Genomic DNA, 21,814 nt, shown 5'->3' with positions numbered 1-21,814 from the left:
CGCCCATATGGCTTCTGCTGCAGGTATTCAGCTGTGCCAGAGGAGTATGAAAGCATCCATAGGTGGTATGTAAACAAATCAATGTCAGTCTTCCAATAAAACTCACGTTTTAAATCCTCATGATTTTCATATTCTACTAGACTTTGTGCAGAAAAAAATACTTAAAACTCAAAAAGGCACAAGTAATTACTTAGGAATAAAGATTTTCTAAGTTCATTACACCCATATTGACTTGGTCTCTTAATAATTCACTAATAGTAATACAAATAATATTAAAAATAGTATCTAATACTTACTGAATAGAGACTATGTTTAAGATAGCTTTCCAAGTTTTCTACATTTCAAAAACAGCACTATAATGCAAGTACTGTTATCACCACTTATAAATGACTCCCACAGGGATAATATCTTGCCCAATGTCATACAGGCTGTAAAGCATCAAATGACAATCACTATGGTTTTTGTTAGATCAACAGGGGTTTTCTGTGGTATGCGTTTCCTCAAATTTAACAATAATTGATGAGGGCTGGAGAGCTTTTATGAATAAAGCATAAAAAACAAGGGAATATCCACATTCTCTGAATTTTCCTCCAAGATGAATATTCTGATAATCTGTAAATAGAGAAATGCTAGTAAAGTCTTCCCTGTTATATAAAAATACATTATAAATTTATTAATCTGAACATTTGAGTCATAACAAAAATTCCAAACATTATTTACATTTTAAGGAGTTCTCACCCGTATAAATTGCTTAATGCCTTATAAAAACTGAACCATACCTAAAAGTATTCCCATATTCCTTTCATTCACACTGTTTCTCAGTATTATAAATCACTTATGTACTATACATTCTCTACTGCATATATATGCCTTTCCACAGTCCTTATATTCATAAGCCTTCTCTCCAGTATGAATTCTCTGATGTACTTTAAGACTTGACCTAAGCCTAAAGGACTTCTCACATGTGTTACATTCAAAAGGTTTCTCACCACTGTGAATACTCTGGTGTCTAGTAAGTCGCCCATACACACTAAAAGCCTTCCCACATTCCTTACATTCATAGGGTTTCTCACCAGTATGAAATCTCTGATGTACAATTAGTTGATGGCCACTACTAAAAGCCTTCCCACACTCTTTACATTCATGGGGCTTCTCACCAGTATGAATTCTATGATGTACTCTGAGGCTTTCAATATGACTAAAGGCCTTCCAACATTCCTTACATTCATATGGTTTCTCACCTGTATGAATTCTCTCATGCCTAACAAGGTTTGAGGTGCGACTAAAAGCCTTCCCACATTCTTTACATTCATAGGGTTTCTCACCAGTATGAATTCTATGATGCATTCTTAGGCTTCCACCATGAATAAAGGCTTTCCCACATTCTTTACATTTATAGGGTTTCTCACCAGTATGAATTCTCTCATGTTGAATAAGTGCTGAAGCATGACTAAAGGCCTTCCCACATTCATTACATTCATAGGGTTTTATACCAATATGCACTCTCTGATGTGGAATGAGCTGATAACCACGACTAAATGTCATCCCACATTCCTTACATTCATAGGGCTTCTCCCCAGTATGAATTCTCTCATGTTGAACAAGATTTGAGGCACGACTAAAGGCCTTCCCACATTCCTTACATTCATATGGTTTCTCACCAGTATGAATTCTATGATGTACTCTTAGATCTATACCACGACTAAAGGTCATCCCACACTCATGGCACTCATAGGGTTTTTCACCAGTATGAATTCTGTCATGTTGCACAAGATGAGAGGCTTGATTAAAAGCCTTCCCACATTCCTTACATTCATAGGGTTTCTCACCAGTATGAATTCTCTGATGTATTCTAAGTCTTCCACCCTGACTAAAGGCCTTCCCACATTCATTACATACATAGGCTTTCTCACCAGTATGAACTCTCCCATGTTGAGTAAGATGTGAGGCACGACTAAAGGCTTTCCCACATTGTTCACATTCATAGGGTTTCTCACCAGTGTGAATTCTCTGATGAACTCTAAGGTCCATCCTACGACTAGACGTCATTCCACATTGCTCACACTTATAAGGTTTTTCACCAGTATGAATTCTCTGATGTTGCAGAAGGTTGGATGCACGATTAAAGGACTTTCCACACTGCTCACATTCATAGGGTTTCTCACCAGTATGAATTCTCTGATGTACTATAAGGTCTGTATGTCGACTAAAGGCCTTCCCACATTTGTCACATTCACAGGGTTTCTCTCTAGTATGAATTTTCTGACGTAGAGTAAGAGGTGAATGTTTTTTATAAACGTGTACTTTTTCACAGCTGATTATTTCATATTTTGACTCCAAGTCTAAAAGAAATGAGAAAAACATTTTGTTTTCTTGGACATAAATATTTTATAGTAAATTTCTTTAAATATTAAAAACATTACCTATGAAAGATGAATACTCTAGAGAGTATTCTCCAAAATCAGCTATACAGTTTGCATTACTACTGACAATGTCTCCATAACTCATTTATTACGTTACTACAATACTTTAATGTATTCTCTCCAGTATCAGTTTCCGTGTGTGTGTGTGTAAAACATGGCAACTATTTATACCTGATCTTTCTCCAACTATATTTTCCCTTTAAAATACAAATATTGGGGTGCCTGGGTGGCTCAGTCGGTTGGGCGACTGACTTCGGTTCAGGTCATGATCTTGCAGTCTGTGAGTTCAAGCCCCATGTTGGGCTCCGCACTGATAGCTCAGAGCCTGGAGCCTGCTTCAAACTCTGTCTCCGTCTCTCTCTGCCCCTCCCCTGCTTCGTGTCTCTCTCTCTCAAAAATAAAATAAAAACATAAAAAAAATTTAAGAAAAAATAATAAAATACAAATATTGTGGTCATTCCCTCTAATGCACAGCCATGTGTGCATTTCTTTGTTCTCATTTTAAATAAAATAATAAAAGTTCTTGTTTGCTTATTTTCACTGAGCTTTTTCTTATTAGGTACCCATTCTACAAATTTTCCAACTGTTTTATTCCTTCATATCTTTTCTCAGGTCCTTTTCTACAAGTCTGTCAATGAATTTTCAGACAGGGATGAAGTATACACCCTGCTAAAAGTCTTATGGATTTTGAGGAAAAGAAGTGAAACTCAACTATAGAGCAAAGAAATCTGGAAAAAGAGTTACAGGAACTATGTGAAAAACATATTTGAACAGACATAGCCTGCAGAATAACAAAAAATATGAAAGGATATCTTGAAAAAATTTCTATGTGCTGAATGAGTGGGAAGAGACTTGGGGACAAGAAATGCCATCTTTTTTTTTTTTTTTTTTTTTTTAATTATTGTTAAGTCAGCTAACATACAGTGTACTCTTGGCTTCAGGAGTAGATTCTTGTTAAGTATAGTATGTACCAAATTCTGAGATAATACAAACACTTTCTCTCCAAAACCAAGTAACAACAGGAATTAGTAACAATACCAGAAAACCAAAACACATTTGATGTGGAAACGGAAGTACCCTCTCTAGAATAAAACTGGGAAAGTATGGAAATAAAAAAACGGAAAGGGTACAATAGAGAAAATAAGTACATACCAGAATTTTAGGCATTCAATTTGAGCACTCAGAGAATTCAAAGATTTAAGTAATTGTTGCTATTAAAATGGAAGAAATAAATGAGTCAAGGAACCAATTCCAAAACTTAGAAAACAAGCAAACTAAAAGAAAGAAAAAATAAATTAAGAGCACAACGTAATGAGTTAGAAAAGTGTAGTAGTAACAAATAAAAAGCTGGTGCTTTAAAAATCAAGAAGTAAACATTAGCCAAACCAATCAAAAAGAAGTAAAAACAAAAAATAGAAAGAAATGATTAAGGGGGAAATGCAAAACTAAAATGAATTTTACTGAAATTTTGAATACTTTGAATACATCACTAATACTTCTGAAATAATGGAATGGATAATTTTCTAGAAAAATTCATCAAAATTCACCAAAAAATCACCTAGAAGGCTTAAACAAACCAATTACAATAGAAGAGAAAAAGTTGTCAAAAAAAAAGTTGTAATGAGTATTCTTTAACTTCTAAATTATCGTTTCTAAAAATAATGTCCATTATATGGATCTAGCATGGTTAGATAAAGAAAACAATTTGGAACAGGTCAAAAAAGGTGAACCTAGAAATCTTAGGCAAAAAAGAAATGAAAATGTCAAAGACTTACAGAAGTATGACTGGCCAACACTGTGAAAATAGTAGCATAAAAATGATTGTGATAAATATAAACAATATAAAAAGCAACGAGTCCACAATGACACAAGAGAAAATAAATGAAATATAATTTCACTGTTAAATAACTCCTTAATTGAATAAGTTCTAGTTCCATCACAGTGATGTAAATCCCTTATAGTCATTTCCCTCTCTGACTGATATCAACTGAAAATGCTTGACAAAATAACAAAATCAAACACATGAAGCCAGTAAATTTGAGTAAACAAAAGACGACAACTGTAGTGGGGTACCTGGGTGGCTCAGTAAATAGAGCATGCTACTCTTGATCTCAGAGTTGTGAGTCCAAGCCCCCGTTGTGTGTGGAGCCTACTTAAAAAAAATTAAAGGGGTGCCTGGGTGGCTCAGTCGGTTGAGTGTCCGACTTCGGCTCAGGTCATGATCTCATGGTTTGTGGGTTTGAGCCCCGCATCGGGCTCTGTGCTGACAGCTCAGAGCCTGGAGCCTGCTTCAGATTCTGTGTCTCCCTCTCTCTCTCTGTCCCTCCCCTGCTCGCGCTCTCTCTCAATAAGAAATAAACATTAAAAAAATTTTTTTAAATAAAAAATTTAAAAAAAAAAGACCTGTAGAGAGGAGTGAAAACCTTAAAAAGTAAACTACATTAGGGTGAGTTTCTTGCTATTTTCTTTTTTCTTTTTCTTTTTTAACATTTATTTATTTTTGAGAAAGCGAGACAGAGCACGAGTGGGGGAGGGGCAGAGAGAGGGCATTAGGGGTACACAGAATCCAAAGCAGGCTCCAGGCTCTGAGTTGTCAGCACAGAGCCTGACGCAGGGCTCGAACTCACGGATCATGAGATCATGACCTGAGCCGAAGTTGGCCGCCCAACCAACTGGGCCACCCAGGTGCCCCTCTTGCTATTTTCTAGATCACAACCTTGCCACACAGGAGGGGCCCAGTCATACTGGGGCAAAAAATGGGCTGTAAAAGCCCTGACGTATTTGTTGCTACAATAATCATGGCAGGAGCACCTGGATGGCTCAGTCAGTTAAGGTTCCAACTTCGGCTCAGGTCTTGATCTCCTGGTCTGCTGTCCATGGGTTCGAGCCCCACGTTGGGACCTGTGCTGACAGCTTAGAGCCTAAAGCCTATTTAGGATTCTGTGTCTCCCTCTCACTAGCCCTCCCCAACTCTCACACTCTCTCAAAATAACAAACTAATATTTAAAAAAAGAAAAAAAGAATCATGATAAGGAACACTACCAAACTGGAAAGTGAGAGAAGAAAACATTCTGAAAAAGCTTAGCCTAAACCTGAATCACACATGCATGAGAAGGACACAAACCAGTGTAAGCAAAGCCTCAGACAATTAAACTACTGCCCATAAACAGGACAGAATATATAGTCTAAGTTTTATTGCTTTGCTAATTTGCTAAAATACAGTAGCAATATCCTACTTACAATAGAAGAACCAGGCCAGTCAACAAGGAAACAGAGGGCTTGAACAACACTCTAAACAAACTGAACCTAACATACGTGTATATTCTGTACACAACGGCAGAATACACATTCTTTTCAAGTACACGTGGTACGTTCTCCAAGATACACCACATTAGACCCAAATCAACTATCAACAAAATTTAAAAGATTAAAATGAGAGTGTCTTTTCTGATCACAAAGGAACAAAATTACAAATAACAGAAGGAAAAGTAGAAAATACACAAACATGTGGAAATAGCACACACTTAAATTAGCAATAGAAATTACATGGGAAATTAGAAAGTATCTGAAGATAAATGGAAATGAAAACAATATACTGAACCTTATAGGATGCAGCAAACCCTGTGGTTTTCAGTCTGTCACCACTGGGTATGATGTTAGCTGTGGACTAACACAGATGGCCTTTAATTTGGTGAGGTAGTTTCCTTCTATTCCTGGTTTCTCAAGTGTTTGTCATGAAAAATATATTTTGTTAAATTCTTTTTCTGTATCAATTGAGATAACCCTGTGTTTTTCCCCCTTCATTCTGTTAATGTGGTGTATTGCATGCTTGATTTTTATATATGGCATCATCCTTGCATTCCAGAAAAAAACTCCATTTTCATATGCTGTTGCATTCAGTTTGCTAGTATTTTTGTTGAGAACTTTTGCCTCACTTAATATGCATCATGAACATTGATCTATGGGTTTCTCTTCTTGCACTGGATTTGTCTGGCTTTGATAATAGGGTAATGCTACCCTCATAAAGAAAATTTGGGAATGTTTCTTCTTCCTCTTCCAATTTTTGGAAGAGTTTGAGGGGAAGTGGTGTTAATTCTTTAACAGGGTTATTTTTTGTTATTTTTTTCTTTCCAAGTTTTTAAGTTATTTACCATACAGTATTCTATTCTTAAATGTAGAATTTAATTATTCAACATATGTACACAACACCTGGTGCTCATCACAAGTGCCCTCCTTAGTACCCATCACCTTTCTAACTTATTCCTGCCCCACATCCCCTCTAGTAATCATCACTTTGTTTTCTATAGTTAAGATTCTGTTTCTTGATTCCTCCCACCCCACCCCACGTTTGTTTGTTTTGTTTCTTAAATTCCACATATGAGTGAAATCATACAGAATTTGTCTTTCTCTGACTTATTTTGCTTGGCATAATACTCTCCAGCTCCATCCATGTCATTGCAAATGGCAAGATTTTTTTTTAATGTTTATTTATTTTTGAAAGAGCACAAGCAGGGGAGGGGCAGAGAGAGGGGAACAGAAGGTCTGAAGCAGGCTCCATGCTGACAGGCTGGCAGCAGCAAGCCTGATGCGGAGCTCAAACTCATGAACCATGAGATCATGACCTGACCTGAGCCAAAGTCAGACACTTAATTGATTGAGCCACCTAGGTGCCCCTCATTCTTTTTTATGGTTGAGTAATACTCGTGCGTGCGTGTGTGTGTGTGTGTGTGTGTACACCACATCTTCTTTATTCATTCATCAGTCAATGGACATTTGGGTTCTTTCCATGATTTGGCTATTGTTGATAATGCTGCTATAAACATTGGAGTGCATGTATCCCTTTGACTTAGTATTGTATCCTTTGGGTAAATACGTAGTAGTTCAGTTGCAGGATCTAGGATAGTTCTATTTTTAACCTTTTGAGGAACCTCTATACTATCTTCCACAGTGGCTGGGCCAGTTTGCATTCCCACAGTGTAAGAGGGTTTCCCTTTCTCTACATCCTAACACTTGTTTCCTGTGTTAATTTTAGCCACTCTGATAGGTGTGAGATGATATCTCATTGTTGTTGTTTTATTTGTATTTCCCTGATTATGAGTGATACTGACCATCTTTTCACATGTCTGTTTATTTTTGATTACTAATTCAATCTCTGTACAAGTCTGTTTAGATTTCTATTTCTTCATGATTCTGTATTGGTAGACTGTATATCTTCAGGATTTCCTTAGGTTACCCAGTTTGTGGGCATACAATTGTTCATAGTCCCTTCTTTCATTTCTGATTTTAGTTGAGTCCCCTCCTTAGTCAATCTAGCTAACATTTTCTCACTATGGTTGATTATTTTGAAGAACCAACTCTTGGTTTCATTGATTTTTTCCTATTTTTTTTCTATTCTCTGTTTACCTCTGCTCTACTCTTTATTATTTTCTTTCTTTTGCTATCTTTGGGTTTAGTTCGTTCTTTTTTACCTAGTTCCTTGAGGTATGAAGTTAGGTTTTTAATTTGAGAATTTTCTAATTTTTTTGTTTGTTTTAATAAACAAGTTTACTTACTTATAAATAAGTTTACTTACTTATTTGGGGGGAAGGGGCAGAGAGAAAGAATCCCAAGCAGCTGCCAGCATAGACCCGACACAGGGCTCGATCTCATGAACCATGATCTGAACTGAAATCCAGAGTCAGACACCTAACCAACTGAGCCACCCAGGCGCCCCAAGAATTTTCTTTCTAATGCAAGCTATAAATTTCCTTTTTAGTACTGCTTTCAACGCATCCCGTAAGTTTTGGTGTGTAATAAGTTTTGAAACTAGAAAATATGAATTCCACTTTCTCAATTTTCAAGATTTTCTGACTATTCTAAATCCCTTGCATATTCACATGAATGTTATGATCAGGATGTCAGTTTCTACAAATAAGCTGATAGGATTTGGGGTAGTAATGCCATTTTAACAATATATTTTTAAAATTTTAATGTTTATTTATTTTTAAGGGAGAGACAGAGTGCAAGCAGGAGAGGGGCAGAGAGAGATGGAGACAGAAACTAAAGCAGGCTCCAGGCTCTGAACCGTCAGCACAGAGGCCGACCCGGGGCTTGAACTCACGAGCCATAAGATCATGACCTGAGCTGAAGTTGGATGCTTAACCGACTGAGCCACCCAGGCACCCTGCCATTTTAACAATATTAAGTATTCCGATTTTAAAAAAATGTTATATGAAATGAAAAAAACATAAATCGGAATTAGAAAAACTGAGAAATGAAATGATAGAGCTCAGGAATACAGCAGAAATAAAGAAAAAATGATTTCAGAATGATTTCAGAACCTATAAAGAAAAAACTCCCAGTAGATTAATATTAGGATAAAACTTTTTAAAATAAAAATTAAGAAAGGAGAGCCTGGGTGGCTTAGCTGGTTAAGGGGATGACTTCAGCTCAGGTCATGATCTCACATTCAAGCCCCACATCAGGCTCTGCGCTGAGTCAGAGCCTAGAGCTGCTTCAGATTCTGTGTCTCCTTCTCTCTCTGCCCCTCCCCTGCTTGTGCTCTCTCTCTCTCAAAAACAAATGTTAAAAAAAATTTTTTAATATATTAAAAAAATAAAAATTAAGAAATACATAAAAAGTAAATGAGAGAAAGTGGAAAATCATTTAATGTTTATTTTATCTAGATTTCTAAGTCTCATAATTAGTAAGGTTTGATTTTTGAACATTGAAGATAACAAAAAATTTAATCAAATCATATCTTTAGAAATAATCTTAAAAACAACTATAATTTTTCTTAATGAATCACAACACAACATGATATGATCCCCCATAACATACTGACTTTGTTTTGTTAGTCACTATTCAATAACTCTGCTCTGATCTACCTGCTGCTTGTGAACAAACAACAGTCATGTTTTCTTTCAGGCCTTTGCATTTTGTCTACTCTTCTTGGAATGCTCTTCCTCTTATACTCAAATGGCCTGGGCCTTACCTTCCACATCCTACCTCCTCAGAAAAGCATTCCTGACCATCTTACCTTAATTTGTCTTGTCCTTAGTTTCCTTGACACTGTATTTCACTATGTGATGTTATGTACCTACTTATTTGTTTATATGTTTATTTTATGTCTTCCCTAATACACTATAAATTGCATTTCATTAGCCAGATATAGGAATGCATTTATCTTTAGGCAGTGAAGCCGTATATATAAGTCCAAGTGCACAAGAGGATCTGGAGAACAGTTGAGTCCAAAATACAGACGAAATGGTGCATGAGGAAGAAGGACAGTGCCCATTACTGAATTGGGAGGGAAATATGACAAGAGTAACAAAGGGAGTGGTTAAGGGGGTAAAGATGAAATTCACTGGGTAGCTAGCTCATGCAGAGCATAGATTTCCTCCCTAGATCACAAGTATGTTCTCCAACATGGAGTTTTCCAAGGTCTCTCCTTAACCACTTAGCTTTTACCTACACAGATATATTCCTTGCTCATACTTACCTGTACACCATCTTTTTGTGTCCTCCCTCACAACCATCCAGGGCTCTTTTCTTTGCTCCAATAATGTGATCACATCTGGCTTAGAAATGGAATGTTCTGCTTACAAAGAAAAAAAATGCACATGATATAGAACAAAACATTGCTTAGTTAAAATTATAGTAATCGGGGTGCCTGGGTGGCTCAGTCGGTTAAGCATCCAACTTCGGCTCAAGTCATGATCTCATGGTTTGTGGGTTTCAGCCCCACATCAGGCTCTGTGCTGACAGCTTGGAGCCTGGAGCATGCTTCAGTTTGTGTGTCTCTCTCTCCTACTGTCCCTCCCCACCTATGCTCTCTCTCTCTCTCTCAAAAATAGTATTTAAAAAAAAGAGATGCTTAAAAAATTATAATAATAAACTAAAGGTCAAAATGATGTTGAATAAGATTTTTGAGAAGAGAGGGTAAAGGAACTAAAGAACAAGAAATCAGGTATAATAAGTTTTGTTTTGTTTTTTAACATATACTCATAAATCCTCTTTTTCTTGAGAGAATGCATAATACCATAGTTTACAATACAGAATCTGGAGCTTTAGTTCAGTTCCTATCTTTGCTACCTTCCACCTATGTCTGACCTTGGGAAAGTCACTTAAACCCAGTGCCTTACTATCCTCGCTTGTAAAATGGGAATAGGGCTGTCAGGAGGATCAAACAAGTTGATACATATGTGTAAAACACTCAGAGTGTTGCCGATTATATACTAAGAACAATGTTAGCTATTAATATTTTACTGATATTGCTGTTTTTCAAAGAGTACACAAGAAGGGCTCTCTGTAGGATATTCTTTCCATTTTAAATGTAATGTTCACAGATTACAACTTTCAACCACAAAACAAAGAATTTCTTATGAAATAGAGTGTGTATGCCTCAGTTTTCAATGAATTCCATTTATCTAATGCACCACTATTTTGATTGTAGAGCTCTTGGGGTGCATGGGTGACTCTAAGCATCTGACTTCGGCTCAAGTCATGATCTCATGGTTTGTGGGTTCAAGCCCTGGTTGGGTTCCGGGATGACAGTGCAGAGCCTGCTTGGGATTCTCTCTCTCTCCCTCTCTCTGCCCCTCCCCAACTCACACTTACTTACTTTCTCTCTCTCTCTCTCTCTCTCTCTCTCTCTCTCTCTCTCTCTCTCAAAATAAATAAAATAAACTTAAAAAAAATTGTAGAGGCCCTTTTAGGGCAATGAGAGCAATTCAGGACCCTGTGTCAAGCTGATTTCCCTGCAAGTGGGTAATAAAATGTAATCTCTATAGACATTCTGAGCATAAATAAATAGGAAAACTGAATCATTTAACAATGGTTATAATAATAAATGCCAGAGAATTCTAAACAAGATCCTGTTCATAAAGAAAAAGAGGTCACTGCAAAGGAGGTATGAGTATCACTAGACAGAGAAGATGAAGATGCTGTAGGGGCCAAGGGCAGACCATCCCGAAACATGCTACTTTGGCATACTGGTTATTTTAAAAGTTAAATGCAAGGCTCCTGCAGCCAGTTGAACATATGACTCTTGATTTCGGCTCAGATCATGATCCCAGGGTCATGAGATGCAGATGTGTCAGGCTCCGGGTTGAACATGGAGCCTGTTCAAGTTTCTCTCTCTCCCCCCCCCCACCTTTCTCCCTCTGCCCCCTCTCCTGCTTGCATGCATGCTCTCAGTCTTAAAAATAAAATAATAATAAAATTTTAAAAAGGGTAAATGTAGGGGCGCCTAGCTGGCTCAGTTAGAGCATGTGACTCTTAATCTCAGGGATGAATTCAAGTCCCACACTGGGTATGGAGTCTACAGAAAAAAAAAAAAAAGGTTAAATGCAAAAATAACGCTATGATCCATACTTAGTCTCCAGAAAGCAAGAAATAAATCTCCTAATGGAAGGTACCCTTTCTGTATCAGAAGATAAAAAGACATCCTTATAACAGATATAGGGAATTCAGACCTCACAAGGCTATTATGAACAACCCTTGTTACTTTTTTTTTTTTTAATGTTTATTTTTGAGAGAAAGAGAGTACAAGCAGCAGAGGGGCAGAGAGAGAGAGACAGAGGGAGAGAATATCTGAAGCAGGCTCTGTACAGCACAGAGCCTGACGTGGGGCTTGAACTTATGAACTGTGAGATCATGACCTGAGCTGAAGTCAGAAGCTTAACCCACTGAGTTACCCAGGTGCCCCGACAACCAAATACTTTTTACTAATTTACCACCCCAGCCCAAATTCAGTTTAGAATTCCTTACTAATTGAAACTCTGAACATAAGTTTTCTTTGTCCTGTCAATTCTTCACAGGTTTGTCGTCTTTCTCTAAAAAGTGTAAAAACTGACTACTTTCATCATTTCTTCAAGTCTCAGTTTCATTTTTGAGACTCTGTGTACACATAATTAAACTCTGGTTTTTTCTCCTGTTAATCTGTCTCACATAAATTTAATTCTTAGACTAGCTAGAAGAATCTTGAAGCATAAAGGAAAATTCTTCCTCCCCAACGTTTAATGGAGCTACAATTTCCAACCTGACAAAACTCAAATCATTTATTTCTTTGCAAAAAAAAAAAAAAAAATAATAATGATAACAACAAAGAAATGTATCTAGTTTCCTAAAAGCAACCCTGAAAGTCATAGTGGGGAAAAAAATGCCTATTTCTAAATTATCTTAAATTACTAGAGGCTGATGAACATACCCAATGAGACCAAGTTATCATAGTTCTCCATCATCACATCCCGGTACAAGTTCTTCTGAACAGGGTCAAGATATTCCCACTCCTGCTGAGAGAAGTGTATGGCCACATCCCTGAATGTCACAGATCTCTGAAACGGCAAACCCATGTATTAGTGGGGAAATTAGAGGAATATTTTGAAGATGGAAGGAAAAGTACTATATTGCAGAAAGAAAGCAACATAGCAAATATGTAGGTTAAAAATATGTAATACAGGAGGGGACTGAAGCAGAATATATACATATTTTTGAAGAAGCCTGCTGGAATAGACCAAATTTCCTGGCATATTCTTAAATATCTGAATCATTTGAGAATAGACAAAAATAATAATCATTGACTATTAAATCAAATAGTGAATACAAGCATAATGTTTTTTATCTGTCACATAAATTCTCAGTAAACATGAGTTGAAGAAAATTTTTGCTTTTTAGAGAAAATTTAATCAAATATTTTTCAAAATGTAGTATGAAGTCTCAATTTTAGAAAACAGACTTTGTATAAAATTAAGAATTCCCTCAAGTATTAAATTTTCATTATTTCAGATCTTACCACAAATATTCTCTCTTGTTTTGACAAACCCATGTACTTTCTGGCACATGACATAATTCAGGGACATACTGGATTTAATCATTTATACAGGTAGGATGCATTACATTTGTAAGGTCTTCCCCAATTCTGTGATTCTATGTTCACCTACTACTTATGACATATAGTTTCTTCATTGCCATCTACCATCTGTCACTGAACAGCTAGCTTAGCTGAGTATGGTAGGCAGCTTCCATTTACGTTACCAGTGATCATCATCTAGTATTTATGCCCTTGTGTACTCTCCTTCACGTGTGTGGGCTGAGCTGAGTGACTTGCTTTTAATAAATAGAATATGACTAAAGTGACGAAATGTTATTTCTGATAGATTCCATATTGCTTGCCCTCTTTGGATGTCTCACTTGATCAACTAAGTGTGGCCTCCAGGCAACAGCCCATGAGCAACTGGATCCTGTCAAAACCCACTTGAGTGAGCTTGGGAGCAGATACACCAATGTTAGCCTTAAGATGACTTCAGCCCTGACCAACACCTTGATAGCCTTGTAAGAGATCCAGACAGGAGAATCCAGCAAAGCCATGTCCAGATTTCTGAACCACTGAAACTGTGAGATAAATGTTTACTGCTTTGAGCTGCTAAGTGTTGGGGTAATTTGTTACATAGCTAATAGATAACTAATACATTGAGTTAAGAATACTTAAGAAGGATGAATTATGCAGATGTCACCTAAATTTAGTATGTCTCATCCAACAACAGAAGAGTCTTCATATTTATCTCTAGAGATTTCCTGCCAAGGTCTATGACCAAATTTGCAAATCACAATCATATACCAATTCAAACCAAATTATGAGATTTTACTCTATACTGAGATTTAAGTCCTTTGATACCAAATTTCTATCCTATCTACCTGGAAATCCCAAATCTGGAAAATTTCAAAGTTTTCTCATGGATGGTCAAATACAACCATTATTTCCATTTGACCACACTATCGTGCAACCTCACATAACACAAATCTGTACCTCAAAGGGCATATCTCCTTTACTATTCCATTACTGCCCTTGATAAAAGAATGAACACTTAAGACATGTTGAATAACTCTGCAGTAATAACATGAACACTGGTTCGTTTAGAACAGGTCGCATGGAAAGGATGCTGGGTAATTTAGCATCACATTTCACCAGAACAAAAGATGGGTAAAAGGTTATTGGAGAGGCCTTTTCTTGGTAGTAAACTCTAGAAAATGTAATGAAAATACTCACATGACCTAAAAAAGGTCAAGGGAGGAAACATCAACTTACATGGGCCATGGTTTTAGGCCTACAAGAGTGGATCAGTCTTCAGGGTTCCTCTAACAGAATAGCACAGATCCAGAAAGCCAGAGCTGGGAGAAGAGAAAGATCTTAAGACCAGTTTTGCTTTAGTGTTCCCAACAGGACATAAACTAATGTTAGGATCTCCCACTCCAAGTTCCAAATCTACTTTCCAACACACACAATTTGGGTAGATTGGGATTATAGATAAGGTCATTTCCTTCCCCAAATCCCAGGGGTCTCTGATGAACAAAGTCAAGAACAGAAGCATATGTGCATTAAAGTCAGATGTGCACATATCAGCAGTTCTTTGGCCACTGCATCACTCTGGCGAGACAGATGCAGACCTAAGAGTGGGCAGTGCAGTCTTGCTCTGAGCAGATCCTCTTCCTTCTATTCTCATCTTCTAAGCCCTATATCATCTTAATGAGAACCTCTTTAGGAAATGGGTAAAGTTGGTTAAGACACTGGAGATGGAAAGTCAGTGTTCTGTACTCTAAGCCTAGAAAATCTTACCAGTTAAATAAATGACAAACCATCACTGTATTACAATACCAAGTAGACATCAAATGTGAAGTTGGGTAAAATATTTAAGGATATGAGAAAATATTCCAGATATACTGTCCAGAATAATTAGATTGGGGTGCCTGGGTGGCTCAGTCAAGTGAGCGTCTGATTTCAGCTCAGGTCATGATCTCACAGACTGTGAGATCTCACAGACTGTGAGTTCAAGCCCCACGTAGGGCTCTGTGCTGATAGCTTGGGGCCTGGAGTCTGCTTCGGATTCTGTGTCTCCCTCTCTTTCTGCCCCACCCCCACGCATACTCGATCTCTCAAAATAATAAACAAACATTAAAAAAAAATTTTTAAAACAGAATAGATTGGCCAATATAATTATTTTTTTAAATATATGAATACGTCAATCAGTGTAGAGAAAAAGTGATAGACAAATTAAAATCAGTAGATTAAAAAATCTGGAAGGTTATAAAATATTTTAACAGTGTTTATCTTTTTATTTTGATCTTTTTATTTTTAAATTAAAAAATGTTTAATGTTTGTTTTTGAGACAGAACTTTAGCAGGGAGGAGGGGCAGAGAGAGAGGGAGACACAGAAGCCAAAGCAGGCTCCAGGCTCTGAGCTGTCAGCACAGAGCCTGACACAAGGTTTGAACTCACAAACCAGGAGATCATGATCTGAAGTTGAACGCTTAACCAACTGAGCCACCCAGGCACCCCTTGTTTTTTTTTTTTTTTAAAGCTTACTTCATAATTACTGTAACAATGACCACAGGTTAACTTGAAAGATATGTGTATTCTTCCTTTACTTGTTAACAGGAAGATATCCAAAAAGAAAATTAAAAAAAATCATTTGTTATCTAAATTTAGACTGTCTTACTGAACAGCTTATCTTTTGTCTGCTTCCTTTGGATCTCACTATTTAAACTCATGTTATCATTTCTTCTCAGGCATGAGGGAGTTCTGTCTAGAAGATACAGGAACCCATCTCTGTGTAATCTCTTGTATGAATTGATGATCTCAATACAGCTTTATTTCAGGTCTTCTTGACAGAAGGGTTTATTTGGTTTATAAACCTGTCAGCTAAGCCATCATATCCCCCAGACAGCTGCTGCTTTGTGATATCCTATTAGTTTTACTGTGCATCTAACAAAATTAGAAGGAAAATGGTGAATATAAAAGTCATAGCACAAAATCCACTTATTACCATAGATATTTCATAGAATCTGTATATTTTGTTTATATCCTGACTGTTGCTGTAGATAGACTGGTGTGTCTTCCTGTGAATTCACAAGGCAGGTCACCTAAATCTAGCTAGTGGTCTTCACCACACACTGCCTTACAATTATTTCTATTCAGATTTTACCTCATTTTAGATAATAAGCATTTTAAAGGAAGCAACTATGTCTTTCCAATGATTACCCCAAATCTTACAATTTCTAGGTCTAGCATATAGTAGGCACTTAATAAAAGTCTGATTTTACCACAAAATTCCATTTCTAGGAAAATTTTTAAGGAAATAACTATAGCAGTATGTAAGGCATGGTGCATCAAAGAATAATTTTTGATAACCAAAAATTAAAAACATAACTATCTCATAGAAGGCAACAGGTTAAACATATTATGGTCTGCAATATGGTGACATACTGTGGCTTCATTAATAATCCATATGAAATAATGGAAAACAATACTAAGTCAGTGAAGAAGGCAGGTTTTAAAAGGTTTGCGTAATGTAGCAGATATCCTGTTGAAATTAAGAACACTAGCTCTGTTGTCAGATTTTAGGAATTGAAAATGAGCTTTAAGCTGTCAGAGTTAATAAAACCTCAGTGCCTCTGTTGATTACAAAATCAGCAAAGAAAAGTTAAGAATATTACCTACTACAGGGGTGCCTTGGTGGCTCAATCAGTTAAATGTCTGACTTTGGCTCAGGTCATAATCTCACAGTTCGAGTCCGGCATTCGAGTCCCAACTGTGCTGACAGCTCGGGGCCTGAAGCCGGCTTCAGATTCTGTGTGTGTCTCCCTCTCTGTCCCTCTTCCTGCACATGCTCTGTTTCTCTCTCTCAAAAGTAAATAAACTTAAAAATATATATAAAAAATGTTTAAAAAAGAATATTACCTACTACCTATGACTGTTCTGAAGAATAACAAAGCAATCCATATTAACACTAAAAAGTATAACAAGATGGCTAATGTAAATTATCAATCACTACTAAAGATCAAAGTCATTATATTACCCTTAATCCATTATTATACATGGAAGTTAATTCTGCTGCATCATGTTATTCTCATAGAAAATTTGTGCTTCTTGGGCTTTCTCTTTACTTTTAAAAAATTTCAGTTTCTATCTTTGAGAAAAAATAATTCTTCTTAATAAAATCATGAGTAACATAAGAGAGACAGAGAGATTACCAGGCAGGAAAAGACAGTATGTTTCTTTCCTCACTCCCTAGCTGCTATATAAACACACACAGGTGTGGTTTATGATGCTGAATGGAGTTTTTCTTGCTCTCTCTAGCTATTAGGGAGTGATAAAGGGTATATATTATTATATATATATCTATAATCGGAATGTGATAAAATGCAATCATAACAAATGAGTGAATCTTATTCTGCATAATAGGGGGACTTATATTACAATCTTTATTTTCTGTTATAATAACTACCTTTGGAAATATTATTTGTACTTGCCAGACACTAAATTAGAATTTAGTGCTATTTTCTCTGTAAGTAACCTTAAATCTCTAAATTATTATGATCAGCACAGGAATTTTGACTTGCTCTATCTCCGACCTGGACCAGTTCATCCCTCCTTAGGGAACATGGTGGTCTCCCATTCCTGGGAGGTCACATACTGATGCTGAAGTTACTGCACACACCCTATGGGCATGACGCACTACAGGACAGAACTACTGGGCTGAAGTGATCCTCCTAGCTCAGCCTCCAAAGTACTTGGGACTATAGGCACGCACCACTGTGTCCAGCACTAAATTATTAATTATGAAAGTATGCATTATTTAGTAATTTGGTGCTACAAGATTTTCAGTAACATTTGTCATATCTAAAAGGTGAAAATTTAATGTTATTCAAACATGGAGATCCCTGGCATTTCCTCCTCCCTAACAGAGGTAAAAGGAAACCCATGATTGGGCTAGATTTGTTTTTCAAACTAAGAGTAGGACTCTGCCTCTTTTGTTTCACCAATTATGTTTTGTCAAAACAAAGCCACACAGAAATGTTCACACACACATAATAAATTGGAAACACATACACCAAAATATTAAAAGCGATTATTTCTAGGCAGTAAGATTAAGGGTATTCTTATTTTCTTAAATTTCTTAGGACATTAATTTCTTTTGCAGTAATTCTGCATTTATTCTATCATCATAAATACAACATAAAGATATTAGAAAGTATTTAAAATATTTTAAGTCACTGTTATGGCAGATGCTATATTTTCATCGTTAAAAAAAATCTGTACATATGAGGCCAGCTGTGAAAAAAGTGATTGAAACAGCCACCATTTACCTGTTCTTAAATATCCTGTAGCTGTACTACACTGATGTAATCAGATATATTTCACTATAAAGATTTTTCCATTAACAGAAGGGAAATAGGCTTTGCAGATTAATAAGACTATGTATGTAAAGTAGGCAGGAAAGTTGAGTACGGAGAAGTTGTCCAATAAATATGACTATATACCTTCCATTATTCTCTGAATAACCAATTAAAATGTCATTTTGGATACAATCTTCCCAAAAGGGTTTTACAAAATTCTATTTTTAATTTTATTTTAATTATAATTTAACTCTAATTTCAATTTCATTCTATTTTAATTTTAATTCTATTTTAAAATTTTCTTGAATACTATTATCCATAGCTATGAAGATGGTTTAATTACTTAAATCTTTCTTTATAATGACTAATTCTTATAAACAGAAATTGTATTATCTGCATAATACTGTCTCACTGATGTCATGTGCTTTCTTAACCACTCCCATTCTCTTGATCAATCTCTTGATTTGTGCAAAATCGCCACAAGGTATAACAAAATTGTTCTTTTTGATTCTAAATAAAACCAGGTCTAAACCTTTTGAATCATGAAAATGAAAGTTTCCAAATATATGCAGCAATTATCTACAGAATTTCAGGGAGCTGTGGTTCCCTCGACACCCATAGATACAAAGGACGCCTGGTTAAGAACTCCTGTTCTCGGACACTTGAATTCTGGCTCAGTCTCTTGTAAACACACGTCACAATAAATTTCACGTTTTCGTTGCTTAACTACAAACACCTGAAGGGGAATAATCAGAGTCACCACAATGCTGAGCATTTCTCTTCTACTCTCCATGGCTACACCTGCCGTAACCTCGTACAGATAAACAATAAAGCAAGAGCGTCCACAGCTGGTTCTTGCCTAGAAGACTCAGAGAATGCGGACATTCTCAAACATGTAAACGAACCCCGGAGAACTCCCAGGAAGGACAGTCCCAGGAAGCAGCCGCAAAACTAGAGCCACGGTGTGTGAGAGACACTCACCACAGAGCCACCACAACCCAAGCTCACACGAAGGACACGCATCCTTACGTCTCCGTCACACGAGGGCACCCACACACCTCTCCTGGCCTTACCCTAGTATGCACCCCCAGCTCCGCCTCCCACATAGACACACTCGCTTCCCGTCTTTCTCACAGGGATACAAGCACCCTCCCCTGCTGCTCAAGCACCCACAAGCCTGAGCCCCGGGAAGACTCAGCCCGCGCTCCCGGCTCCCGTGTTCACAGCGCCTCCCGCAATCCCACTCTCACCTCCGCTCCCCGTCCACGTGGGCTCTACGCTACGTCTTCACAGCCTTTTCCGTCGCGACTCATGCCGACTTCTTCCTCAGACGGGGCCGCTCACGCGCGGCACGCAACAAGAGACATGCAAAGGAGCCCCGTGTCCAAGTTACCACACCGACTGTGGGAGCCGGAGAGCAGGGTCATTAAAAGTCCCGAAGTAAAGCGGCCCGCCCCCCGCCCGAGCCCCGGAGACTTCTGGGAACGGCCGCGCGGCCCGGGCGTGCGCAGGCGCAGATCACTGAACTGCTGGGGCCCCGGACCTGAGGTTGAGGGCGTGTTCTGCGCTGGTCCTGGCGGGGAGAGGGCGAGTCCCTGATGGTCCTGTACCAGGGAGTTTTGAGAAAGGGTGTGCGGAGCTCTTCCCTTCCGAGGCCTTAGGCCTGTGTGTGAGGATCCGCCTTGTAGAATCGGCGACGTGGCCCTGAGGACCGTGGCGTGCTTGCATGGGTGTGAACATCTGAACGTGGGCTCATAGTCTAGCCAAACTATGTGTGTACGTGTGTGTGTATACGTGTATGCATGCTCAGGTGTGTATCTCTCTACTAAAACCTCATTACACCTGAAATGTCACAGGTACTATTATGTTTCCATTTTAGAATTGAAGCTTCTGAGATAAAAGGAGGTTACATACTGTGTACAAGTTATACAGTTTAGTGGCAAAGTTTTGTTTCCAGGTGAGATAACGTGGATAATGTGAGGCTGTACTGTATAATGCCTTTTCTTTGTAGGGAAAGAGAGAGTGAACTTGGGTCCTTTTAAAGACTATCCAGAAAAAAATACTTTATTCACGTTTCACAATATTGTGCCCACCAGAAACGGACTTTTGTGACAGGGAATTTTTTCATCCCTTTCTGTTGTGTTGTGAATGATGTCAGCTTGACCGTAAAGAAGCCCATAGGTGAACTAACATCTTTAACTTGTGTTCCTGGTCATGAGAGCCCATTGAAAAATATTTTCCGTCTCAGGCAGACGGACAATAAGATAAATTTTGGCTACAGACTTAAAAAATCTAGAAAGAAGGCGCTATCATAAGAATCAGGGTTGTGTCGGGGCGCCTGGGTGGCTCAGTTGGTTAACCGGCCGACTTCGGCTCAGGTCACGATCTCGCAGTCTGTGAGTTCGAGCCCCGCGTCGGGCTCTGTGCTGACAGCTCAGAACCTGGAGCCTGTTTCAGATTCTGTGTCTCCCTCTCTCTGACCCTCCCCTGTTCATGCTCTCTCTCTGTCTCAAAAATAAATAAACGTTAAAAAAAAAAAAAAAAAAAAAAGAATCAGGGTTGTGTCCATATGTATTTAGAATCATAAGTTTACCAAATGGGAAATATAAAGTTAGTCAAAGGATGCCCAAATTTTATCACTATTACATATTTGAAGTATTTTATCACTATTACATATTTGAAATATATGTGTAGCAATTCAAAAGGTATTAACACGTTTAAAAAGGTAAGCAACCTTTCCTTATATTTATTTATCTCAGTCATACGGTAGCTCACGTTAGAGTCTCCAACGTTTTGATTTTGTTGGTGTGTATCCTTCCGGGGAAGTTATTTTCACATACAAATACTCACATTTACTATAAAATGTATATATGTATATACATATATACACACACAAACACATATACATAATTTCAAGTACATTTATATGTTATATGCATATACGTTTGTATTTTTCTTCACACAAATGTGTTTCCAAATCAGTACATAGTGTCATAATTTCCAACAGTTGCCTAAGGGCGCAAAGTATGGCTACACCCTAATTTAAGAAACAAGTCTTCTAAGTATTTTAAAGAATTTCCTTTGTTAAAAGCAATACTCTAATCAGTATTCCTACATATACATCAGTTTGCTTATTTTTAGGTTGATATGTAAATTAAATTCTCAAAAGTGGGTTATGTAAATTTTGACTTGTGATGTTGACAAATTTCTCCTTAACATGACTGTACCATTTTACA

The 21,814-nt window shown here is 37.4% G+C and overlaps 1 protein-coding gene across 3 annotated transcripts; it reads right to left on the bottom strand.

Annotated features, from left to right (window-relative positions):
- Positions 1–557: 557 nt before the first annotated feature.
- Positions 558–20,025, bottom strand: LOC115502511 (zinc finger protein 420-like). Of its 3 annotated transcripts, XM_032591447.1 has the most exons (6): positions 19,829–20,025; positions 14,491–14,573; positions 12,613–12,739; positions 9,904–9,999; positions 1,410–2,342; positions 558–1,241 (listed from the first exon to the last, which is right to left on the bottom strand). In XM_032591447.1, the coding sequence occupies exons 2-6, from the start codon at positions 14,497–14,499 to the stop codon at positions 832–834; spliced, it is 1,575 nt and encodes a 524-aa protein (XP_032447338.1). In that variant the 5' UTR covers positions 14,500–14,573; positions 19,829–20,025; the 3' UTR covers positions 558–831. The 3 variants fall into 3 exon arrangements, with proteins under 3 accessions (XP_032447338.1, XP_030153819.1, XP_032447337.1); XM_030297959.1 differs by having other exon boundaries at positions 558–2,342; XM_032591446.1 differs by lacking the exon at positions 14,491–14,573 and having other exon boundaries at positions 558–2,342.
- Positions 20,026–21,814: the final 1,789 nt, after the last annotated feature.

The sequence above is a fragment of the Lynx canadensis genome, chromosome E2, assembly GCF_007474595.2.
Source record: "Lynx canadensis isolate LIC74 chromosome E2, mLynCan4.pri.v2, whole genome shotgun sequence".
Lineage (NCBI taxonomy): Eukaryota > Metazoa > Chordata > Mammalia > Carnivora > Felidae > Lynx > Lynx canadensis.
Note: the sequence above shows the minus strand (reverse complement) of the source record. Positions and strands in the feature narration are given on the sequence as shown.